Raw genomic sequence first — 18,482 nt, 5'->3', positions numbered from 1 at the left:
ATAGGCCAGCCGCGCGCCGCCGCCGCCTCCTGCTCCGTGGCGACGCGTGCCGGGCGAGCAGGGGCGGTCCGAGCGCCATGCAGGCTGCGGGGTCTTTGCGCCCTGACCTGGGAGGAAGAGGCTCTTACTTCTGAGTAGGCGTGCCCAGGATCGGGCTGCAGGCGTGAAACTCGGTGCATGTTTGGACAGGAAAAGAAACGAAGTGCTACAGATGGCAGCATTCCCCAGCCAAGAGTAAGCCTCGCTGAGCAGAAAGCGTCCTGCATCCGAGGAAACAAGCATAGGGTTGTGCTGCAGGCGGTGCTACCGTGCGCATGGTCCTGTGCGGGGAAAAGCCCTATAAATACCTCCCCGCGTTTCCCCAGCCAGGAATTCCAGCGATCCATAAATGATAGTTGTGATGACCAGACGATTTGGACGACTTAAAGGGGGATGAGACCAGTTCATGAAGGATAATGAGGCTATCACTGACTACTAATCGTGACGCCTGCTTCCTTCGGCTGCATTTCTATGCATACTTACCAGGGCATCAGCATCCCTGGACTTAATCGAGCTTGATTCTAAATAGATGGGAACTGCTGTAAAAGGCCCCCTTTTTTCAGAATCAACCCCCTGTGGTTTAGGGTGCAATCCTTTGCATGCTTAGACAGAAATAAGGTCTACCACTGGGAGGTGAACATGCATAACATGTTTAGGCGTACACCCTTATAATATTTGGTCGGTCACTGGGGGAAAAGAATGCTTGCGGGATGGGATAACCCAGCAGAGGTATGGTACGATCGAACTTCTCGTGTCTTGGCGTTTCTGAACGAACAATGCAGTATTCAGAAGCAAGCCCCAGGAAACTCCATGAAGCCAGTACCAACAAAATGATTTTCCTTTGTGTTCGTGGATTTGGTAAATAGCGCAATCCTATCCTATCTGCAGCCACTCGTAAATAAGCCCCACTAAGTTTAATGGAGTCTTTTCTGCGGTGAAGGGTCTCAGTGCGCTCCTGGGCAAACCTGTTCAGAACTTAGTCACATTAAGTCCAGTGGAAACTTGCAGAGTGTGATCTGCGTTTATGCTCTGCCTTGCTCTCGGTAAAAATGGGAGAGAAAAAGGAAACTTTGAGGAAGAATAGCATCTATAAACATGTGATGAAAGTTTTCTTTCGTATGCGCAGTTCTACTTTCCGCCGTAGATCGCTTCCAAAGGGAAATTTTAGGATATGAGTTGGGCATGGTACTCTTTCTTATCTCTGTGTTCACCCGCAGACGTTTACGAGACCGGGAAATGGAGGCTTCGATTGGCCCTTCCAAGCCGAGTGGAGGGACTTACTTCCTGTTTCTTCTGCAGCCAAGCAGAAGTGTCGGGAACCTGTGGGCGGAGCTACGGTGTGACGTAAGGTTGGGGCGGAGAGGCGGGGCACCGATGCTGTTCCCACGTGTACGGGGAGCCTGCTAGGTTTTCATTACGCCTGGGCAGGGCTGCAAGGCCAGGGACGGGTTGCATGCAGGCCGCCTCAGTTGCGCTTGACTCTCCGTGCAGGAGTTAAAGTGATACTTACCGGTAGCGGAGCAAAGGGATCCTGGCTTAATGGCGCAGCTCATGCTTTGCAGGCAGAGTGCCCCAGGATCAAAGCAGATGGGGCCCTCCCACGTGCCGCTTGCCCGTATTGATCATGTTCTGCAAGATCATATTTTTTCATTTATTCTATCCCGCCTTGTTCCGTGCCAGGGAACCAAGCAGGCTTACATGGTCTTTCCTGTTCTCTTCATGTTACTCTTTCAACAACAACCCTGTGAAATAGGTTAGACTGAGTGTGACTGGCCCAAAGTCACCCAGTGAGTTTCATGGCCACTAGTACCACTTTCCATGGATCCGAGTCCTTGTCCAATACCACATGGCTCTCACATCGTCTGCATTTTATATTTTGCATTTGAAGGTTCTGTTTTAAGTAAAGCTGATTGGGACCTCCCTGAGCTGTTCCGTGGTGGCCTTATGCCGCTGCTATCTGCTGGTAACAGCATTATGTATCTTGCTAGCCTAAGTGTTGATTTAGTACTTAAAATAAACTGCTGGTGGAAACATTGTTCGGACCAGGCCTAGCATCAGAAAGGATAAGCAACAATGGGATTTCAGAGTGGGCAAAGCCACATATTACAGAGGAATGGGAACACCCTCCCAGGCAAGGAGAAACTGAAAAGAACATAGATGACTTTTATTAGGCAGGCAATTTATACATCTAACCTGGTCTCACTGGTGGCAGAGTCTCAGGCAAATGATGACTTGTTACGTTACCTGTTCCCTGATTATCTTTGTTTTAACTGGCTAGTCCAGGGAATGTAATGGGGACTTTCCACCTGCAAAGGAGGTGATCTTATCACTAAGCTGAAGTCTTTCTGCAAAAGAGCCCTTCCCCTTGTGGCAGGGAGCCATCCTACTGGAATGAAGGCAATGTGAAAGCTGCATAAAAGTCACAGATGGATTCTAAAACTAAATACCAATTCTTAATTTTATTTTAAGCAAAACTGGAAGACTGTAGTGTAAGCCAAGATCTAGGGTGTACGAGTTCATTTACTTCCTTGGTAACCAACACTGTTGAATCCAGAGAAATTGTTGAGAAAGCCTGTATTGTATGTGACAGAGGTACCACAGCACCCCCCCAACCAAGATGAATATGGAGTGGAGTGCTAAATAGAAAGATTTTCTCCTACAAGCTGTGCAACTGATCTTTATAACATACTGTCATAACACATGGGTAATGGCCTGTGTAAAGGAAGAGGTTTTTTTATTACTATTATTTTATTTCTATACTGCAGCAATGGAAGCTCTCTGGGTGATTTACAACAAAGAACTGATAGATGTGTGGAAGACAACAGTGTCAGACATTGTTAAGTAAGAGGATGATGAGGATATTTCCCAGCTGATGCATTTTGGACTGGATTAATCTCTGGGGACTGAAATGAAGGGAGTTGTACACCTCATTTAAAGACTTTGCTATTGGTAGTGCACAAAAAAGACCATTTGCTTGTCCATGGTGTGAAGCCTCTTTTTTTTCTCTTTCTCCAATCCAAACACCCACAAAATGTCAGATCAATTATTATTATTAACTTATTTATGCATCTAGCAACCACTTACATGCATCACACTTCATAAAGAATAGGGAATAATAAAAAGTCCCCACTCCAAGGGGCTAAAAGGGACTCACACGAGGAACAGAGGAGGAGGGAAACTGTGGCATCTCTAAGTCAGGGAGGAACATATTTATTTAAATTTTGCATACTTTGACTTAATTACAGTAAAGCACAGGGGACAGGGAGGATGAGCCCACATTTTCACAAAAAAGGAACAAAACTCATTTAAGGCCTGATGCTGTATTTGTCAAAGTTAGGCATGTGCAATTACTGTATGACCCACCAAGCCAAACACAGCCTTGCGTAGTGGCCTATTTTGCCGGTATATGTTGCCGCTATATTTTGTCACACACCTATCCGACCTCTTTACAATTGTGCTGACTTAATCAAAATGACAATTACTGCTGCATCTTGGCAATATCTCTTGTTTATTAGCATTGGGACAAAGGTACTTGTTTATTGCCTTGTTTTCTGGATTCCGTATGGCCTTTGGATTCCAGACAGCAACACTATTTATCTGACAATAAGCCTTGTCTCAAAGAAAAGGTGGGTGCAGTGGGGTGTGAGGGGGGCAGCAATGGGCATGTTGTTGCTCTTAACACTTCAAAGAAAAAAGCCAAGCTAGATATGTATTCTTGAAAGAGGAACTACAGCCTCTAGAAAGTTGTATAAAAATAAGAAAAGATGCATGAAGGATGCAGGAATGAAGCAAGCAGGCCTGTTAATTAGGGGGTGGGCTTGGCTTGTCCTGTTATTTAGCAGAGCTAGGGAAGCTTCTACTCTCTGGAAGTTGTTGGACTACAGTTCCCATCACTCATAGCTATTGGCCATGCTGGTCCAAGGGCATGGTTCCCTAGCCCTGCTTTAGACATCGGGGCTGAATCCTTCCTGCCCCCGTTTTAGTTGTGTATGTTAATGGGACTGGCAAGACACTGTATGGCTATACTTGGCAAACACAACTGACAAAGAGAAAGCGGAAGACATGCCAAAAAAGTCTGCTTAATATTGCAGTGTCTCTTTAGCGATAAGGCCTGCAACTGTTTAAACATGCATAGGATTGCACCCTAAGAAATGGATGAACCCTTTAGCAGGCAAGGAACCTTGGCCTGCTCATCTATAAAGTCATGCCTACATGTTTTCATGCCTCTGGCCAATCTTCAAGGCAGTTTTCATTCTTTTCCCCCTCCGTGTATATTAAAACTAAAAATCTACCTGGACTTTCATGCCTTTCTCCATTCATTTGTGCCCTGCTTATTTTTGAAAAAAAAAATTTAAAAGCACAAATCTGTCATTCTACAAGAACAGTTTATGTAATGGGGAGTTTGTATATGTATACAGACAGCTTTAGCCTCAACCCTAGAGAATCCCGCCCCCCCCCCCACACTAGCTTTATCCTGAAAAGAAAAAATGTGTAGGTTCAGATGGGGTAGACCACTTCCAGAGTAGCCCCAGAATTCTTAAAATGTTCCATCTGGCTTTATTGCAACATGTTTTTGTTTCAGTTTGATTTGGGACAGAATTTCAACTTTCTCCTGCACAAACCTGGCCTTGTGGATGTTTGCCATCAATAAGAAGCAAGCCAACTTTGTTTTGCTGAATCAACAAAGGGTTTATTTCCTTGACTCATGTCCCTGGAGTACTAGATTAAAATTTAAAAGAAGCCTGTGGCCTTTTGAATTTCAGCTAGTAGCTTCTGTGTACTAACCCTGCGAGTTTTGCACACCCTTCAGAAATAGCACAAGGACTTCTCCGCGAGGCGAGCTGCTACCGTTTTGATGCCAAGTGGAGTTGCATCACAACCCGTGACTCAGTGATCCCGGAAAGGCACACGTAAAGTGGACTGGCTGACATTCCCCACAGCTGCAGCTACAGAAGGCAAAGTGAAACGGTGGCTGGCGATCGCTGGCAGTGAAGCTTTTTCACAGGGATGGCTCTTTGGAGAGCCCTTTTGCTTTTGATGCACTGCAGAGCCATCACCGCTGCCTCAGGTAGGTCTCGCTTTTGCTAAGGGAGTTGGTTGTCTGAAGGAGTGCCATCCAGTCATGGGATTTCAGGCTGGAAGGCAGCTTGCTTTGCAAATCAGGCTTGGTAGGTTCATGGTTGCAGAGCAGGCCAGGGGCAGGTATGGCTGGGCACCTGCCAAGAGCTCAGGACCCAGTGGGAGCCCCCTGGACTTTCTGTTCCCCTTCACTATTGCAATCTGCTTGTTCTCCCACCTCTTTCTGTGGCCAAGATACTGGAGGTGATGAGAAGGAGCAAGAGATGCTGCTGCTGGCTTGCTCCTGGGCTCTCTGCCTGTCAGGTAGCAAGGGGTGGAGAGCTCTTTCTCCCTCTCTGAACCTAGGGCTGTCCCATGAAGCTTATTGGTGTGGGACTCGGGACAGATAGAAGGACTTCTTCACCCAGCACCTAGGTAGGCTGTAGAATTCACTCAAGCAAGATGCAGTGATGACCTCCAACTTGGGTGCCTTTGAAAGGGGATTGGACGCTTCATGTCAGGGAAGGCTTTCTGTGAAACCAGGCCTGATTGCTCTAAGCTGCCTCCAGTATCAGAGGCAACAGGCCTATGTATGTCCGTTGCTGGGGAACGTGGCCAGAAGGTGCTGTCGTACCCATGTCCTGCTTGTGGTTTCCTTGGGTAGCCTATGGGCAGCTGGAGATACAAGTCTAGAAGCTGCTCAGCTGGCATTTGTGTCATGTTGCAGCACTGAAGAGAAGGCACAGTCCTCCACAGCACCAGAGGGCAGCAGGCTAGATTAGGGGACACAGGAAGATGGGGATGTCTGGGGACTCTGGAAGACGGCTGGTGGAGGACTCTGCTGCCCTGCCCCACAGGTGACCAGGCAGTAAGGACAGCCCTTCAACACTGAGGCACAGCATGGTTGTGAGGAGGAAACCAAATAGGACAAGAGTGGTGGCATCTTTATGGGGAATGGAGAAATTGGCTGGGCCAAGGGTGAAGGGATAAATATTGAGGCGCAGGCACTTACCATGGCAGCCTCCATAGAAATCTCCCCCAAGGAAAGCCCAAAACGTGTAGGCTGCTGTGTTGATTCATCTCAGCAAACCAGTTCTGGCAGTTTCCACCTCCACCACGGGCAGTGGTGTACAGTTCATGGGCTTTGTTCCTCCAAGACCACACCAAGATACTCTTGCTGAGATACTCTTTCCTCCCCAACCACTGTCAGAATTGCAGCTAAGCTCAGAGAGAGCAGGAAAGGCTGAGGTGGGTGATAAATGAAAACTACATGGCTGCTAATAAGGAAGTGCTGGCAGCGTTTTCCTTTGAGCCCAGATTCCACTGCACACAGCCAAGCTCTAGCTAAGTCCAAACAGGAAATTTAGGATGTTGCTGCCATTCATTGTGCAGAGCCCTGTGTTAGTGGCGTGTGCACACTGCTTGGCACTCGGGAAATCCTGCTGCCTCTGTTGAGCTCAGTCTTGTGTTGAACAGCTTGCCTGGTAGTGAAAGCCGAGCAGCAACCCGTGCATGGTGAATGAAGGTTCCCTCACCAGAGGAGGGAAGGTTCCATGCCAGCTGCAGAGAAAGCTGATCAGGATGAAGATGGGGTTGGGACTGGGGAATTCATAAACTGAAGAAGAACCACTGGGCAATTCTTGTTATCTCAAGAAGCAGCTTTTACAAAGCCTTGCAAAAGCCCCCAGAGAGCCATCATCAACCGGAGTAGACAGCACCAAGTGCCCTAGCCTGGACTCCCACCATGCCCCCATCCCATCCTTCAGAAATTGGCACTGGAGCTCGTAGGTACTCCTAAAGCTACCTGCTTCCACGCTGGTCCTTCTACCTGTCCATCTCACAGCAGTTCAGCCCGAAGCTTTTGCCAGGGAATTAATGCTCATCTCCACGCCATGAGAAGCGTTAAGCTCCTGAAAGCCAGACTGTTGTTGTCCTGCTCCGGATAGTCTCACCCTTTCTCCCTGCAGAGGATCTTTAGCATAGGTTCTGGTATGATCTTATGCATGCTTAAACAGACAAAAGTGAGCTACAGTTCCCCAGCCTTCCTGTCTAAGCCCACAGAGGATTGCACTGTTCGTTTTTGAGCCCAACCTTCCTTTACGTTATTCAGGGCAATGCGCATTATTTTCTTCCTGCCCTCAGGGCTTAATCCTCACAATGTATGAGGTCCAAGGTCACCAGTGAACTCCATGACTGGGTGGGGATTTGAATCCTAGTCTGCCTGGGTCCTTGTGCAACACTGGCTACAGCATGTCTGGCCCATTTGCTTCCTCACTTAAATATGTTTGTGTGCACACGTGCATTTCAGACATAAATAACACCAAAAATCCCCAAATTATGCATGCACACAAACAGGCGTACACAAACACCAGCCTTCCCCAGCCTGGTGGCCTTCGGAGTCCAGCTGAACTGTTTGTTTTTTCTTCCACATGATGTTTTAGGAGTGCATTTGGTCAAAAGTCGGGGTTGCCTCGAAAATAAATAAACCAATGATCATTGCTGGATGATGTAGCTAGGTTCTTTGCGCACTCCCTAATTTGGATTTCAACTCGTATCTTCCCTCACCATTTGCCATGCTAGCTGGGGCTGAGGGAATTGTAGTCCAAATATTATGGAAGACACCAAGTTAGGATAGACTGATAGACACATACAAAACACGCATAAAAATAGTCCCACTGCTTGCTTCTTGTTTTGGCCTTGGTGCTGCTTAAATTGCCCCACCCTTCTCCCAAAACAGGGGCCATGGCTTCAACAACAATATGGCAGGCGGGCTGAAAAGTGGTAGGTGAAGAGTTTCCCTAAAATGGCACTTCTCTGTTGAGGGAAACAGTTCCTGTTCTGGAGAGGAAGAGGGCCAAACCTTCTACAGAATCAAGAAGCAAACATGACTTTGGGTGGTGTCAGTCATGCTCAATTTTCGCTTAGGAGCTTCATGAACCATCTTGCCCCGTCGGAGGTTTTCAGCCTCCCTCTTGCTGAGCTCAGCTCTTGACCTAATAGTTGCCAAAGCAAAAGCAGAACCAATCCCTCAGCGTGTTCTTTCTTTAGCAGGTTCCTTTTGGCACGTCACAGACCTCCATCTGGAGCCGCAGTACCAACCGACACCAGACCCCTTGAAGGTGTGCCCGTCTGCTGGCACCCAGCCAGTGGTCAATGCAGGGGCTTGGGGCAATTACCTGTGCGATGCTCCCTGGGGCCTGGTCAACTCTTCCATTTACGCCATGAAGACAATCCTCCCAAACCCAGACTTCATTCTTTGGACTGGGTAAGGCATCCGTGTCTCATGCAAAACCAGAGCGAGCATGATGTGGCCTTGTACTGCACAGCTTGCCTGGTAGCTCTTCTCCATGCAGGAATGTGGGTGGAATTCCACGCTGGGAAATGAATGGCGGGGGCGTGGTTGAGAGGGGTGGGACCCCTCCTCTGCAAGGAGCACCGAAAAGCAGTGCTGGCAGAAGACTGGTAGAGGGCTTTGAAAAGCTACGCTAAGCCACTAAGAAGCCGTAGCTGGCATTTCCACGCTGGCTGCAGAGGAAGGAGCTTCCTCCTCTCCAAACGCAGAGCCCATGCGACAGGAAAGTGACTCCCCTCCTAGCAGGCAAATACAAGCTAATCATTTGGGTGGGTCTATTTTCAAAGCACTGTGTGTGTGTGTGTCCATTCCTTTTTCCATTTGAGTTGGGTTATATTTGTTGAAGAACCCTGTTAGAAGTTTGCTGTTAGCAGACTGGGCACATTGGAATGACCCTGTGGTGCTTGAATCTCATATGCGGTGTATCTCAGTGTCGGGAAAATAACGACAGCAACAATTTGCATGAAAGCCCCCCATTATCATCATGCTCTTTAAGCAGAGATTTAGGCACAGGCTGTAGCAGAATGTTGGAGAAAGGGCAGGTGGGAAGGTTTATTAAGTATGGCATCTTAGATGGGAAACCCTGACTGTTAATTCTCTCTAGATGGCCGTGCGTGCAGGACGGCACAGACAAAAGCAGTAGCCGGACTGCTCAGGTAGAGAACAGGACCACAGAGCAACTGCAGAGCAGACTCTAAGGATACAGTTCTGTGTGTGTTTAGGCCGAGAAGAGGCCTACAACTCCCAGCGTACCCCAGCCTTTGTTGTCTAGATGGCGTGGGATGGTGCCTTAAGACTATAGGTCTGTGTGAGAAGTGATAGAGATCAAAGCTGAAAGGAAACCAGCATCCTCGTTGCTGAACTCCCAATTCCCCAGTGGTGATGCAGGTGAAATGGGCACACAGTGACGATGCCTTGGTCTGTTGTGCAACAGCTTGGATGGTCAGTCTCCATCTAAATACCAAATGACGGCAAACTGTGCAGGGGGGAAATGCCCTTCCTGTGTGAGCTCTATACATAGCAAATCTGGGCATGTTAAATCTTGGGAGAAAAAGCAAGTAGACCTAGCTAAGAATATCTTGTATGTATTTGATGCTCATTTATTAGATTTATTTTTTTCTTAAACTCGAAGCAGCTCACATCATTTTCTTCCTCCTGCTCTGGATTTTATCCCTACAACAACCCAGAGTTTTTGTGGCTGGTCCAAAGTCACCCATTTGGCTGCACAGCCAAGTGGGGACTAGAACCCAGGTTGCCCCCGAGTCCCAGACCTGCACACTTAACCATTACACCACACTGGCTCTCATATACCCAAGTATAATCCCTTTACTCATTCCCCCTTTGAACCCAGTTAGTTCTTGCATGGCACTGTGACTCTAGCTTAAGAGTCTGACAGCTATACGTGTCTGCATGTGAAGGGTGAGAAAAAAGTGGAAACATGATCCTAGTCCTCAGACAAAATTAAAGACATCAGGCATGAGAGCCCTCTTCTAGCTCAAGGGCTGAATTCAGATTTGGAGCAACTCAGGGTCTCTGGGGCCAAAGGCAAGGGGTTCGGGCCCAAAAGACAACACATACCAGATCATTTCAGCTTCATGTTTTTACCGCAAGCAATTGATTCTTAGTAAAGGCATTTGAACTTTTTAGGATGGGGAGAAAAGTCTGCAGAAAAGCCAAGGAATCACTCATTGATTGGAGGCTGAGGGAAAAGAGGGCGGAGCCAGGAAAAAGAGGGCATGGCCGTCCAGGGAACTCTAGAACTGGATTTGATCCCTAGGCCACAGGGTGTATGCAGTAGAGATGGCCACGTTCTCCTTGAGTAGCTGTACCTTGAGACAGGAGCAGAGTTGTATGTGCTTTTGACACGGCGGCTAGAAACGGTGTACCTGAGCGCAAAAGAAGCACCAAATCTTGGTGTGATCTGCTGTTTCCTTCTGCTCTTTCTGCAGACTCCCCTCCATTAGCCTAATTTTGCCCACCATTTTAAAAGATGATCACTGCACCTATCCCATATTGAAATAGTTGGCGCGTGAGTCATCTAGCCAGAGACATGGTCTTTGCCCAGTGTCGGCGCCTTCGAGCCATGGGTTCAGTTGAATGGCATTTATGCTCTTTTCCAGGGATGACACACCTCATGTGCCTAATGAGAAGCTGGGTGAGGAAGCTGTGTTGGAGATAATTGAAAAGCTAACCAACCTGATTAAACGTGTCTTTCCAGGTAAGGGTGTGCCAGAAGTATTGGGTGGAAGGAAGGCCGGAGCCAGATGCAGTGAGTGCCACATTTCAGGAAGAGAGATTTATTTTCCAGATTGGAGGAAAACACTGTGTTCCTTCAATGGTATCTGAGCAATGGAGCAAGACTGGAGAATGTCGTTCACTGAGGAGAATGCAGTTCATTGAATGCAGTTCATTGCCAGAGTGTAGGACACAGAATAATCCATGCGAGTTGCGACAACTCAGATTCAGCCTGGACATCAGGAAAAGCTTCCTCACTGTCAGAGCAATATGACCGTGGAACCAGCTGCCTAGAGGGGTGGGGGGCTCTCCCAACTGGAGACATTCAAGGAGAAACTGGGCAGCCACTGGAGTGGGATGGTGCAAATTGGTGTCCTGAAACAGCAGGGGGCTGGACCCAGTGGCCTTCATGGCCCCTTCCAACTCTACTATGATTCTCTGAGGACATTCAAGAATATGCAAGACAGGAACCAGCAAGTACAGGTGGCATTGTGGACATTCTGTGTTAGTAAAATGAATTGGCTTCTGTGCTTTGTCTACATCTGCTTACTTTACAGAATGTAATTTGAATCCTAAATTGCCCCCCCCCCACCATTATTCCCGTGGCAAAGGGGCAGGTGGGTTTTACATAAGCCATTATCAGTTTTCTTTTGGGGACAGCTGCATCCCTCCCTCACTCTGGTGGGTGAAACTGTGAGCTTTCTACATGAGCCATTCATGTTTCCTTACTCAGCAGGCGTTTATGGCTTCTATAGAGAATGGCGTGAGCTTTCAGTTCCGTTTCTGGTTTTCAGGGGTACTTTCCTGAGGTTTTTATTTACAGTGCAGGAAATGGGAGGGCAAAAGAACTACTGGTGTATTTATGCTAGAAATAAAAAAAAAAAAATACTTTTGTATATACGCTATAGGACAGCTTCACCTAGAGGTTAAGTAGTGGAAAAGCAGCAAAGGAAAAGCTCTTTGTATAGAGTTCTGCTCTTGTTTCCTGACAAAACTAGAAAGATACAGAGATTAAGAGCCTGAGGTAGAAAAAGTCTGTCACAGTTCAGAGTTCATGCCAAGCCATAGTTTATGGTGACCATAGTGGAGCTGCCATGCCATGATTTGAGCTTCCAGATGTACAGCTGGGAAGCCATGACTCAGAGGTGCTTATCTCCTTTTGCTTTTCATGTGTTCAGCATTTAGCTTCAACAGGTCCATACATTCATTTGTCCCCACAGTAGGGCAGCCTCTTAATGATCTTAACTGTGGTTTGTCCAAGATTTGGAAATTCAGACATAATGGCAAACCATAATAAACCGTCCTGAGACATCAGTAAATGGATGGTTTATAAAAGCTTTAAACTAACTAACTAACTAACTAAATAATAAGCACAAGCCATGGTTTGCAAGCCAGCTTGAAACAGTGGTTTGATATCCTGGTTTGGCACCCTGTCCACAATCTTCGGTTTGTAAAGCTGACATAAATTCAGCCATAGCATAGCCCAGGATTGTGGGAGTTGTTTGGGCTCTGTGAACAGAACTAGACGAACCCCTGGTCTTGTTGGCATTGAGGTTTAAGTCTGGGTGGGACCCCTACATGGGAACTATCTGGCAAGAAAATGAGGTTGCACGCTGGGGATGGTGTTGGTAGTGTGGGTTGCCCAGCAGACTGCTTGAAGACGGGTGGCAGTGTTCCAACAACAGACTTGGGTGGAGAGAAATGCTGTCTGAGCATGTACTTGGTGACCTGTTCGTTGCTGCAGACGTTCTTTGTCTGCATTTCCCTGCTATTCTTTATCATCCGTTTCTATGAAGACCCCGGAATAACAGCACCAGTGGAACAACCTCCCAGCCCCTCCTGGGACTGTCTTTCTGCAGCGGGTTACAACCACCCACTTACTTGATTATGCCAAGGGCATCTTTTCCAAGCTGGTCTTTTCAGATGTTTTGCAGTGCAACTCATCCATTCCAGCCAACACAGCCATTCATTAGAAATGCTGGGAGTTGTAGTCCAAGACATCTGGCGATACCAGGCTGGGCAAGGCTGTGCTAATCCTGGTCCAGCCTGTTCAGATACAAAACTGTTTCTTGTGCAAAACTGTTTCTTGTGCCCCTTTACCTACCACACTGTATTCACTTTTGCCCAATAACTTCCAGATACGCAGGTCTATCCAGCAATGGGCAACCATGACTTCCACCCCAAAAGTCAGCTTCCAGCCAAGGAGAACAGGGTCTACAATGCAACAGCGGACTTGTGGAGCCCTTGGCTCAACAACCACTCTGTGAAGACATTCAGAGCAGGTGTGTGTGTCACTCTCTGTCTGCTAGAACCAGCTGGGGAGCTTCAGGAGTCCGGAAAGCCCACATCCAGTGTATCCATCTGGTTCCGAGGAAGCTACGATTTTCCATCTGGATAGCATCACACCTTTATGGTTGTCAGGGGTGCTCTTTGCTACAACTTAAGTGTAAAACAGGGTCTGGAGGAATTTTTCTTCAAAACTACTATGAATAACTTAAAAAGGAAACGCTTGCAAGATTTGTGTATCTGTTTATTTATTTGGATATCTATAAATGGCCTTTTGGCACCCTTCTTACAATTTAAAATTAAAAACATGAAATAACTCATGTTGAAAAGCAAAGCTAAAAACCTCAGAAGTGGCTTCTTCATTTCCATAGTCAGTTCAAGAAATGTGGATCCGGGCTGCAAATCCGAAATTTCATTCGGTTTATTTCAGGACTGAGTTGAGGAGTTGCCTCACTATTTGACTGTCCAGTGGGTGGAAAATGGAAGCGGTAAAAAGGGGGCAGCAGAAAGGGGAAAGAGGTGACCCACCTGCTTTGGGTTTTGGCCCACCCCTTTGGCCCTGACCAATGCTGAAAACAAATGGTTCATGATGTAAGAGAGTCGCCCACAGAAAGATGGTCATGCACCCCGGAACTAAGCCCACACCTAAGTCCTTTTATACTTCGCTGCAGAAAACAGAAATGTAGATCGAACTGACTCAACCATGCATTTTGCAGCTGCTTTCTACACTCAGATGCTGCCCGGTCCTGGCCCAGCAAGGCGCATGGTTGTCCTCAACACAAACTTGTACTATGAAAACAACAATCAAACCATCAGCCTGGAAGATCCGGGAGGCCAGTTCCAATGGCTGCAAGATACCCTGAGCAGGGCGTCAAAAGCAAAAGAGAAGGTTTCTTTCATCATCTGTCTTTTTAGAATGGATTGTAAAGCTTACCCATTGGAGGGCTTGGGCAAATGTTGTAAGGGCTCACCAGGGACTGGGGTCATTTTTCAGGAAATTGCTCCAAACTGTATAAAGCTAATGGTGGGGAAACGGCCAATGGACTGAAGGAGGCATCCTTTACTTGACTGTGAAATGTATTCTCTGTGAAAGAGGAGCTGCCATCGTAAATACCGGGTGAGGGAACTCTGCACCCCTTGCAAAATATTTTAAATGGAGCTGCAGTGTTTAACTGAATGATCAGCTGGATCAGAGGTGGGGAGCCTTCCAGATGCTGTTGGACTCCAAGACTCTTCAACCCCAGCCAGTATGGCCAATGACCAAGACTTATGGGAGTTGTAGTCCAACATCTACAGGGCTACAAGCTTCCCACCTGAACTAGATTAACTAACTTTAAAGGCTTTCTACTTGCTAGAAAAGGTGATTCAGATTAAATCAGGCAGCAGATGTATTTATATATATTTCTGTCCTTGTATAAGCACTTATAAAACTATTGTTTGAGTGCCAGCTTCAAGGAGGCATTCCTGTTTCTGCATGACACATGAGGGAATGCCTCTTCTAAGATGATGCTCTGCTTTGACACACACGTGGGTCATGTAGAAACTAAGTAAATAATGCATCTTGCATCCAAATTTTTTTTTTGCCCTTATACAAAATATGCTAATTGCATTCATAGACACCTTTGATTAAAATGTCCTTAATTGGTGGTTTCAGCTCTAGTTTTAAGAGTTGGGGCAGGGAAAGGGAGGCAGAGCACTGTTATTCCCGTAATACTGTTGAAAAGCTGAGGCTGAGGGGTAGTTAATTAGAATGTGGCTACCCAAAGGGTATTTGGCTGAGCAAGATTTTATAGCCAAGTCTGTGATCCCAGTAACCTGTCTTTTAAACCCTAATATATTTCTCTTCATCTCTTTCCCTTTACAGGTCTATATTATTGGTCATGTCCCTCCTGGCTTCTTTGAAAAGAAGCGAGGCAAGGCCTGGTTCCGAGAGCACTTCAACCAGAGATACACCGAAATCATTCGGAAGCACCACGACGTGGTTGTGGCACAGTTTTTTGGACATCATCACACCGATAGTTTTAGGATGTTCTACAGTAACACAGGTGCAATTCTGTTGATCTTGCTGAGTTTAGAGATCCTTTGTGGTTTGCAGGACTATTTTTATGCTCCATTTCGGCAGATTCCGAAAGATCGTTATTCAAAATAATAAAAAAGAACATAAATAATAGCAATGGTTTGGATCCAGATTTATGCTGGATGAACTGCACTGAAAAAAGAGGACTTCCCTGTACTTCTTTCCATTAGCAGCTCCTCAAGAGTCCTGAAACGTTGCAAAGGGCTTTAGAAGACCCTGCCCAATGGAGGTGGGGATCCAAGTGCCCATGAACCTGGCCCTAAGCTGCTAACCTGAATGGCCCCGTTCCCAGTCGGACACTTGGTCCTCTGCTCCGCATTGGCCTAGAGTAGCTGTTGCGTGATAAGTGCAAAGCTTTGATCGTGGCTGCTGTGCAGCCAAACATCAGGCATCGCACAGTGGCAGAAGGTATTGGGTCAGCAGCCCTCAGGATAAAGGCGGTGGTTGTGTGCATTTGCACCTTACTCACATTTTGTTTGGCCTTTCCTTTCAGGTGCCCCTATCAGTGTCATGTTTTTAGCTCCAGCTGTAACGCCCTGGAAGACAACTCTACCAGGTGTGCACAACGGAGCCAACAACCCTGGCATTCGAGTGTTTACCTATGACCATGATACCCTGCTGGTAAAGGTAGGGAAGAATTTTGTATTTTATCTCCAGAAAGTCAGTGTTTGGAGTCACCTAACCATGTGCCCCTTCTGGAAGAGACTTCTGTGTGCAGTAGCTTACATTTTCTGATGAAACCAACAGTTCCTAGTTCTTTCCCCCCTAGTGCTGCTTTTCTGCTAAAAGTTGCACATCCCCCTTTTGTGTTGTGTATTGCTTTGTCTGACATTAATATTTGGATCTTGCAAGCATCTGAACCTTGTCATGCTGGTCTGAGGCTGTAATAAAGACTTTGATTCGATTTGGATCTTGCAGCGCTTGTACTGCCACTGAGGTGTGATTTCTACCAAAAGAGGGGCTGGGGTGGAGGGAGAATAAAGAGGCAAGATCCTGACAACACCTGCCAGAGGCAGGAGAGACCCCATCAACACTTCTACATAGGCCTAATACGTTGTATCTCTGTGTTGGATTGAAATGGTTGCAAGCCACTTTGGCTGGAAAGCAGAGTACAGTTCAAAAACGTTTCAACCCCCTTCCCTCATCCAAACTAGCCCAGTGAAAACCTAACATGCTCACAGAGCAGAGTGCTGAATTTGATCGCCGGGCCTGGGCAAGGAGGCCTCCTGGCTGGAACACTCCATTTCATAGCAACTTCCTCTTTTAAAGAAATAACGCTGGATGCTTCATTCTTCAATTGCCATCAAACACCTTCTCTCTCTCTCTCTCTTTAGGATATGATCACGTACTATTTAAACCTCACCCAAGCTAACCTGGTTGCTCCTCAATGGGAGAAAGAGTACAGCCTGACGGAAGCTTTCCAGATCCCCGACGGGTCCGTCGGCTCCATGCAGCTGCTGCTAGAGAAGCTTGAGAAGGACTCAGGCCACCTCCAGCGGTACTATCAGTATAACTCCGTCCAGTATGACCTGACAGACTGCGATATCAGCTGCCAGACGGACCACATATGTGCCATCAGGGAAGTTGCCTCTGCTAACTACAACCAGTGTATCAAAGACAGAAGTGCCACCGCAGCATCTTCCATCCCGGGGCTGGACCTCCTCTTATTCGGCTGTGTGATGGGGCTCATTACTCTAGGCCTGTGGGGATCCCTGAGCAGGCTGGGGCACAAGCAAGACTCCACTGCTTCCACACAAGCCCAGAGAAAGCACAGGATGTGAACACAGCTGCAGATGCCTTCATGCCGAGAACAGCTGCTTTCTTGGTCTTCTGAAAGAAAAACAAAGCAACCGGTGGCCAGTTGCAAGGTTCCCCGCCCTCCCACAAACACATACTTTGGTGATGAGTTACCAGATTCTGGAAACATCATCTGGGTACGTGTCACGCAAGATCCTTCGGTCAGAACAAGACACTTCTCCTTCAGTGACCAACCTTTGTGGAGACATGCAAGATGTCTTCTGGGAAACAGCAGTAACCGAAAGTCTCAAAAAGCAAATGCTTTCTGTTTGCTCTGGAAAGAGAAGGGCGGGGAAAGGGCGGTCAAAGATTATGAAAACATGAGAAAAGGAAGCTGTCACGGGTTGTTCCAAAAGGACAGCCTGACAACCAGCAGTGAATCCAAATGTCAGAGTGATTTGGGATCGGTAAGGGAAAAGTTACGTGTATTTCTTAGTTAAAACTGCTTCTCCACATAGAGCTGCAAGGGAAGGGGGAGAATTAATATGTTCTTTAAAATCCAAGCATCTGTGCTTTTTCCATTTAAAAAAAGATAACTGTTTGACAGCACCTGTTTCTGCTTTAAACAGGCCTGGTTCAGACAATGTTTTAACTTTAATCAAACAGACCAGAATGCAAACCAGGATTGATCTTGAGTGTGTGTGTGTTTAATTAAACCCACAATTTTGTGACACTGTATGCAACAAGAAAAAAAGTTGTGGGAGGGGGGAATGAAAGCAAAAGCTTTTGCTTTCTTTCTTTTGCATTCAAAGTAGAAGAGAGGGTTTACTTAGAATCTGTCCCAATGTGTTCAGTGCACAGTATTGCAACCTTCGATCTGGCGAATGTGGCCCTTTAACCGTTATCAGCAAGAAACAGCCCTCACACGTAAGTTCTAACTTTAGTTAAAACCACATGACTCAGAACATATATATAAAATCAGGATGCAGAAGCCATAACCAATGGGAAGTATTGCAGGGCAAGACATTCATGTTGTAACAATTTTAATTAGGTCCTTTATTACACAATCAGTAAGGAAAATCAGCAGGAAACACGAGACTGGATTAGATGGACTACTGTCTAGTTCCAACCACTATAACACACTGGCTCTCTATAATTATCTATCCTGTTGCTGGTTGGGGTGATGGGGGTTGTAGTCCAATTTTGGAAGGCTGAAAAGGGCAGTCTCTTGTTCTTATGGGACAACAGTAAATTATATTTAGTTTTGATGCATATTATTTGCTGTTGCAATTTTTAGCTGTGACACTATATTGTTGATTGATTGGATTTTTTAATTCTGATGACTTTTCTAAGCCACTTTTTAACATGTCTGTGAAAATGCAGGGCATAAATATTTTAAATGCATTCATGAAGATAAATGCAAATTTAAGATATCTTTGGATTTGATCTTGATCCAACATGACAAGAAAAAAAAACTGGGTGACTTTGGGCCAGTCACAGACCCTCAGCCTAACCTACGTCACAGGCTGTTTGTTGTGGGGATAAGATTTTGAAAAGGAGAACTATGTGATCTGCTCTGAGTCCTTATAAGGAAAAAGCTAGTTTTCCTTACAAGAAAACTGTAGTTATTTACCTATTTATTATGTCGTTATTTATAAATACAGCCATGCCATTGAATGCCAAAAGCCAATGAATACA

General features: G+C 46.5%; 1 protein-coding gene across 5 annotated transcripts; it reads left to right on the top strand.

The window, feature by feature from the left end:
• Positions 1 to 89: 89 nt before the first annotated feature.
• Positions 90 to 18,217, top strand: SMPDL3B (sphingomyelin phosphodiesterase acid like 3B). Of its 5 annotated transcripts, none has more exons than XM_044434963.1 (10): positions 90 to 234; positions 1,257 to 1,383; positions 4,850 to 5,107; positions 8,146 to 8,362; positions 10,570 to 10,667; positions 12,823 to 12,966; positions 13,687 to 13,859; positions 14,835 to 15,015; positions 15,541 to 15,674; positions 16,382 to 18,217. In XM_044434963.1, exons 3-10 carry the CDS (start codon positions 5,047 to 5,049, stop codon positions 16,826 to 16,828), a joined length of 1,455 nt encoding a protein of 484 aa, XP_044290898.1. In that variant the 5' UTR covers positions 90 to 234; positions 1,257 to 1,383; positions 4,850 to 5,046; the 3' UTR covers positions 16,829 to 18,217. The 5 variants fall into 5 exon arrangements, with proteins under 5 accessions (XP_044290898.1, XP_044290900.1, XP_044290895.1 ...); XM_044434965.1 differs by having other exon boundaries at positions 4,622 to 5,107; positions 8,149 to 8,362; XM_044434960.1 differs by having other exon boundaries at positions 4,622 to 5,107.
• The last annotated feature ends 265 nt before the right edge of the window (positions 18,218 to 18,482 follow it).

This window comes from Varanus komodoensis, unplaced genomic scaffold (genome assembly GCF_004798865.1).
Source record: "Varanus komodoensis strain SLA01 unplaced genomic scaffold, ASM479886v1 scaffold29_1, whole genome shotgun sequence".
NCBI lineage: Eukaryota > Metazoa > Chordata > Lepidosauria > Squamata > Varanidae > Varanus > Varanus komodoensis.
The sequence above is the reverse complement of the archived record's forward strand: the minus strand, read 5'-3'. Positions and strand labels throughout refer to the sequence as shown.

Bases quoted from the DNA above. Each gene is read 5' to 3' on its own strand.
- SMPDL3B (XM_044434964.1), top strand. From the start codon at position 5,047: ATGGCTCTTTGGAGAGCCCTTTTGCTTTTGATGCACTGCAGAGCCATC. The intron at 5,108-8,145 runs GTAGGTCTCGCT...TTCTTTCTTTAG, and splicing joins AGCCATCACCGCTGCCTCAG to CAGGTTCCTTTTGGCACGTC. The intron at 8,363-10,569 runs GTAAGGCATCCG...GCTCTTTTCCAG, and splicing joins GACTTCATTCTTTGGACTGG to GGATGACACACCTCATGTGC.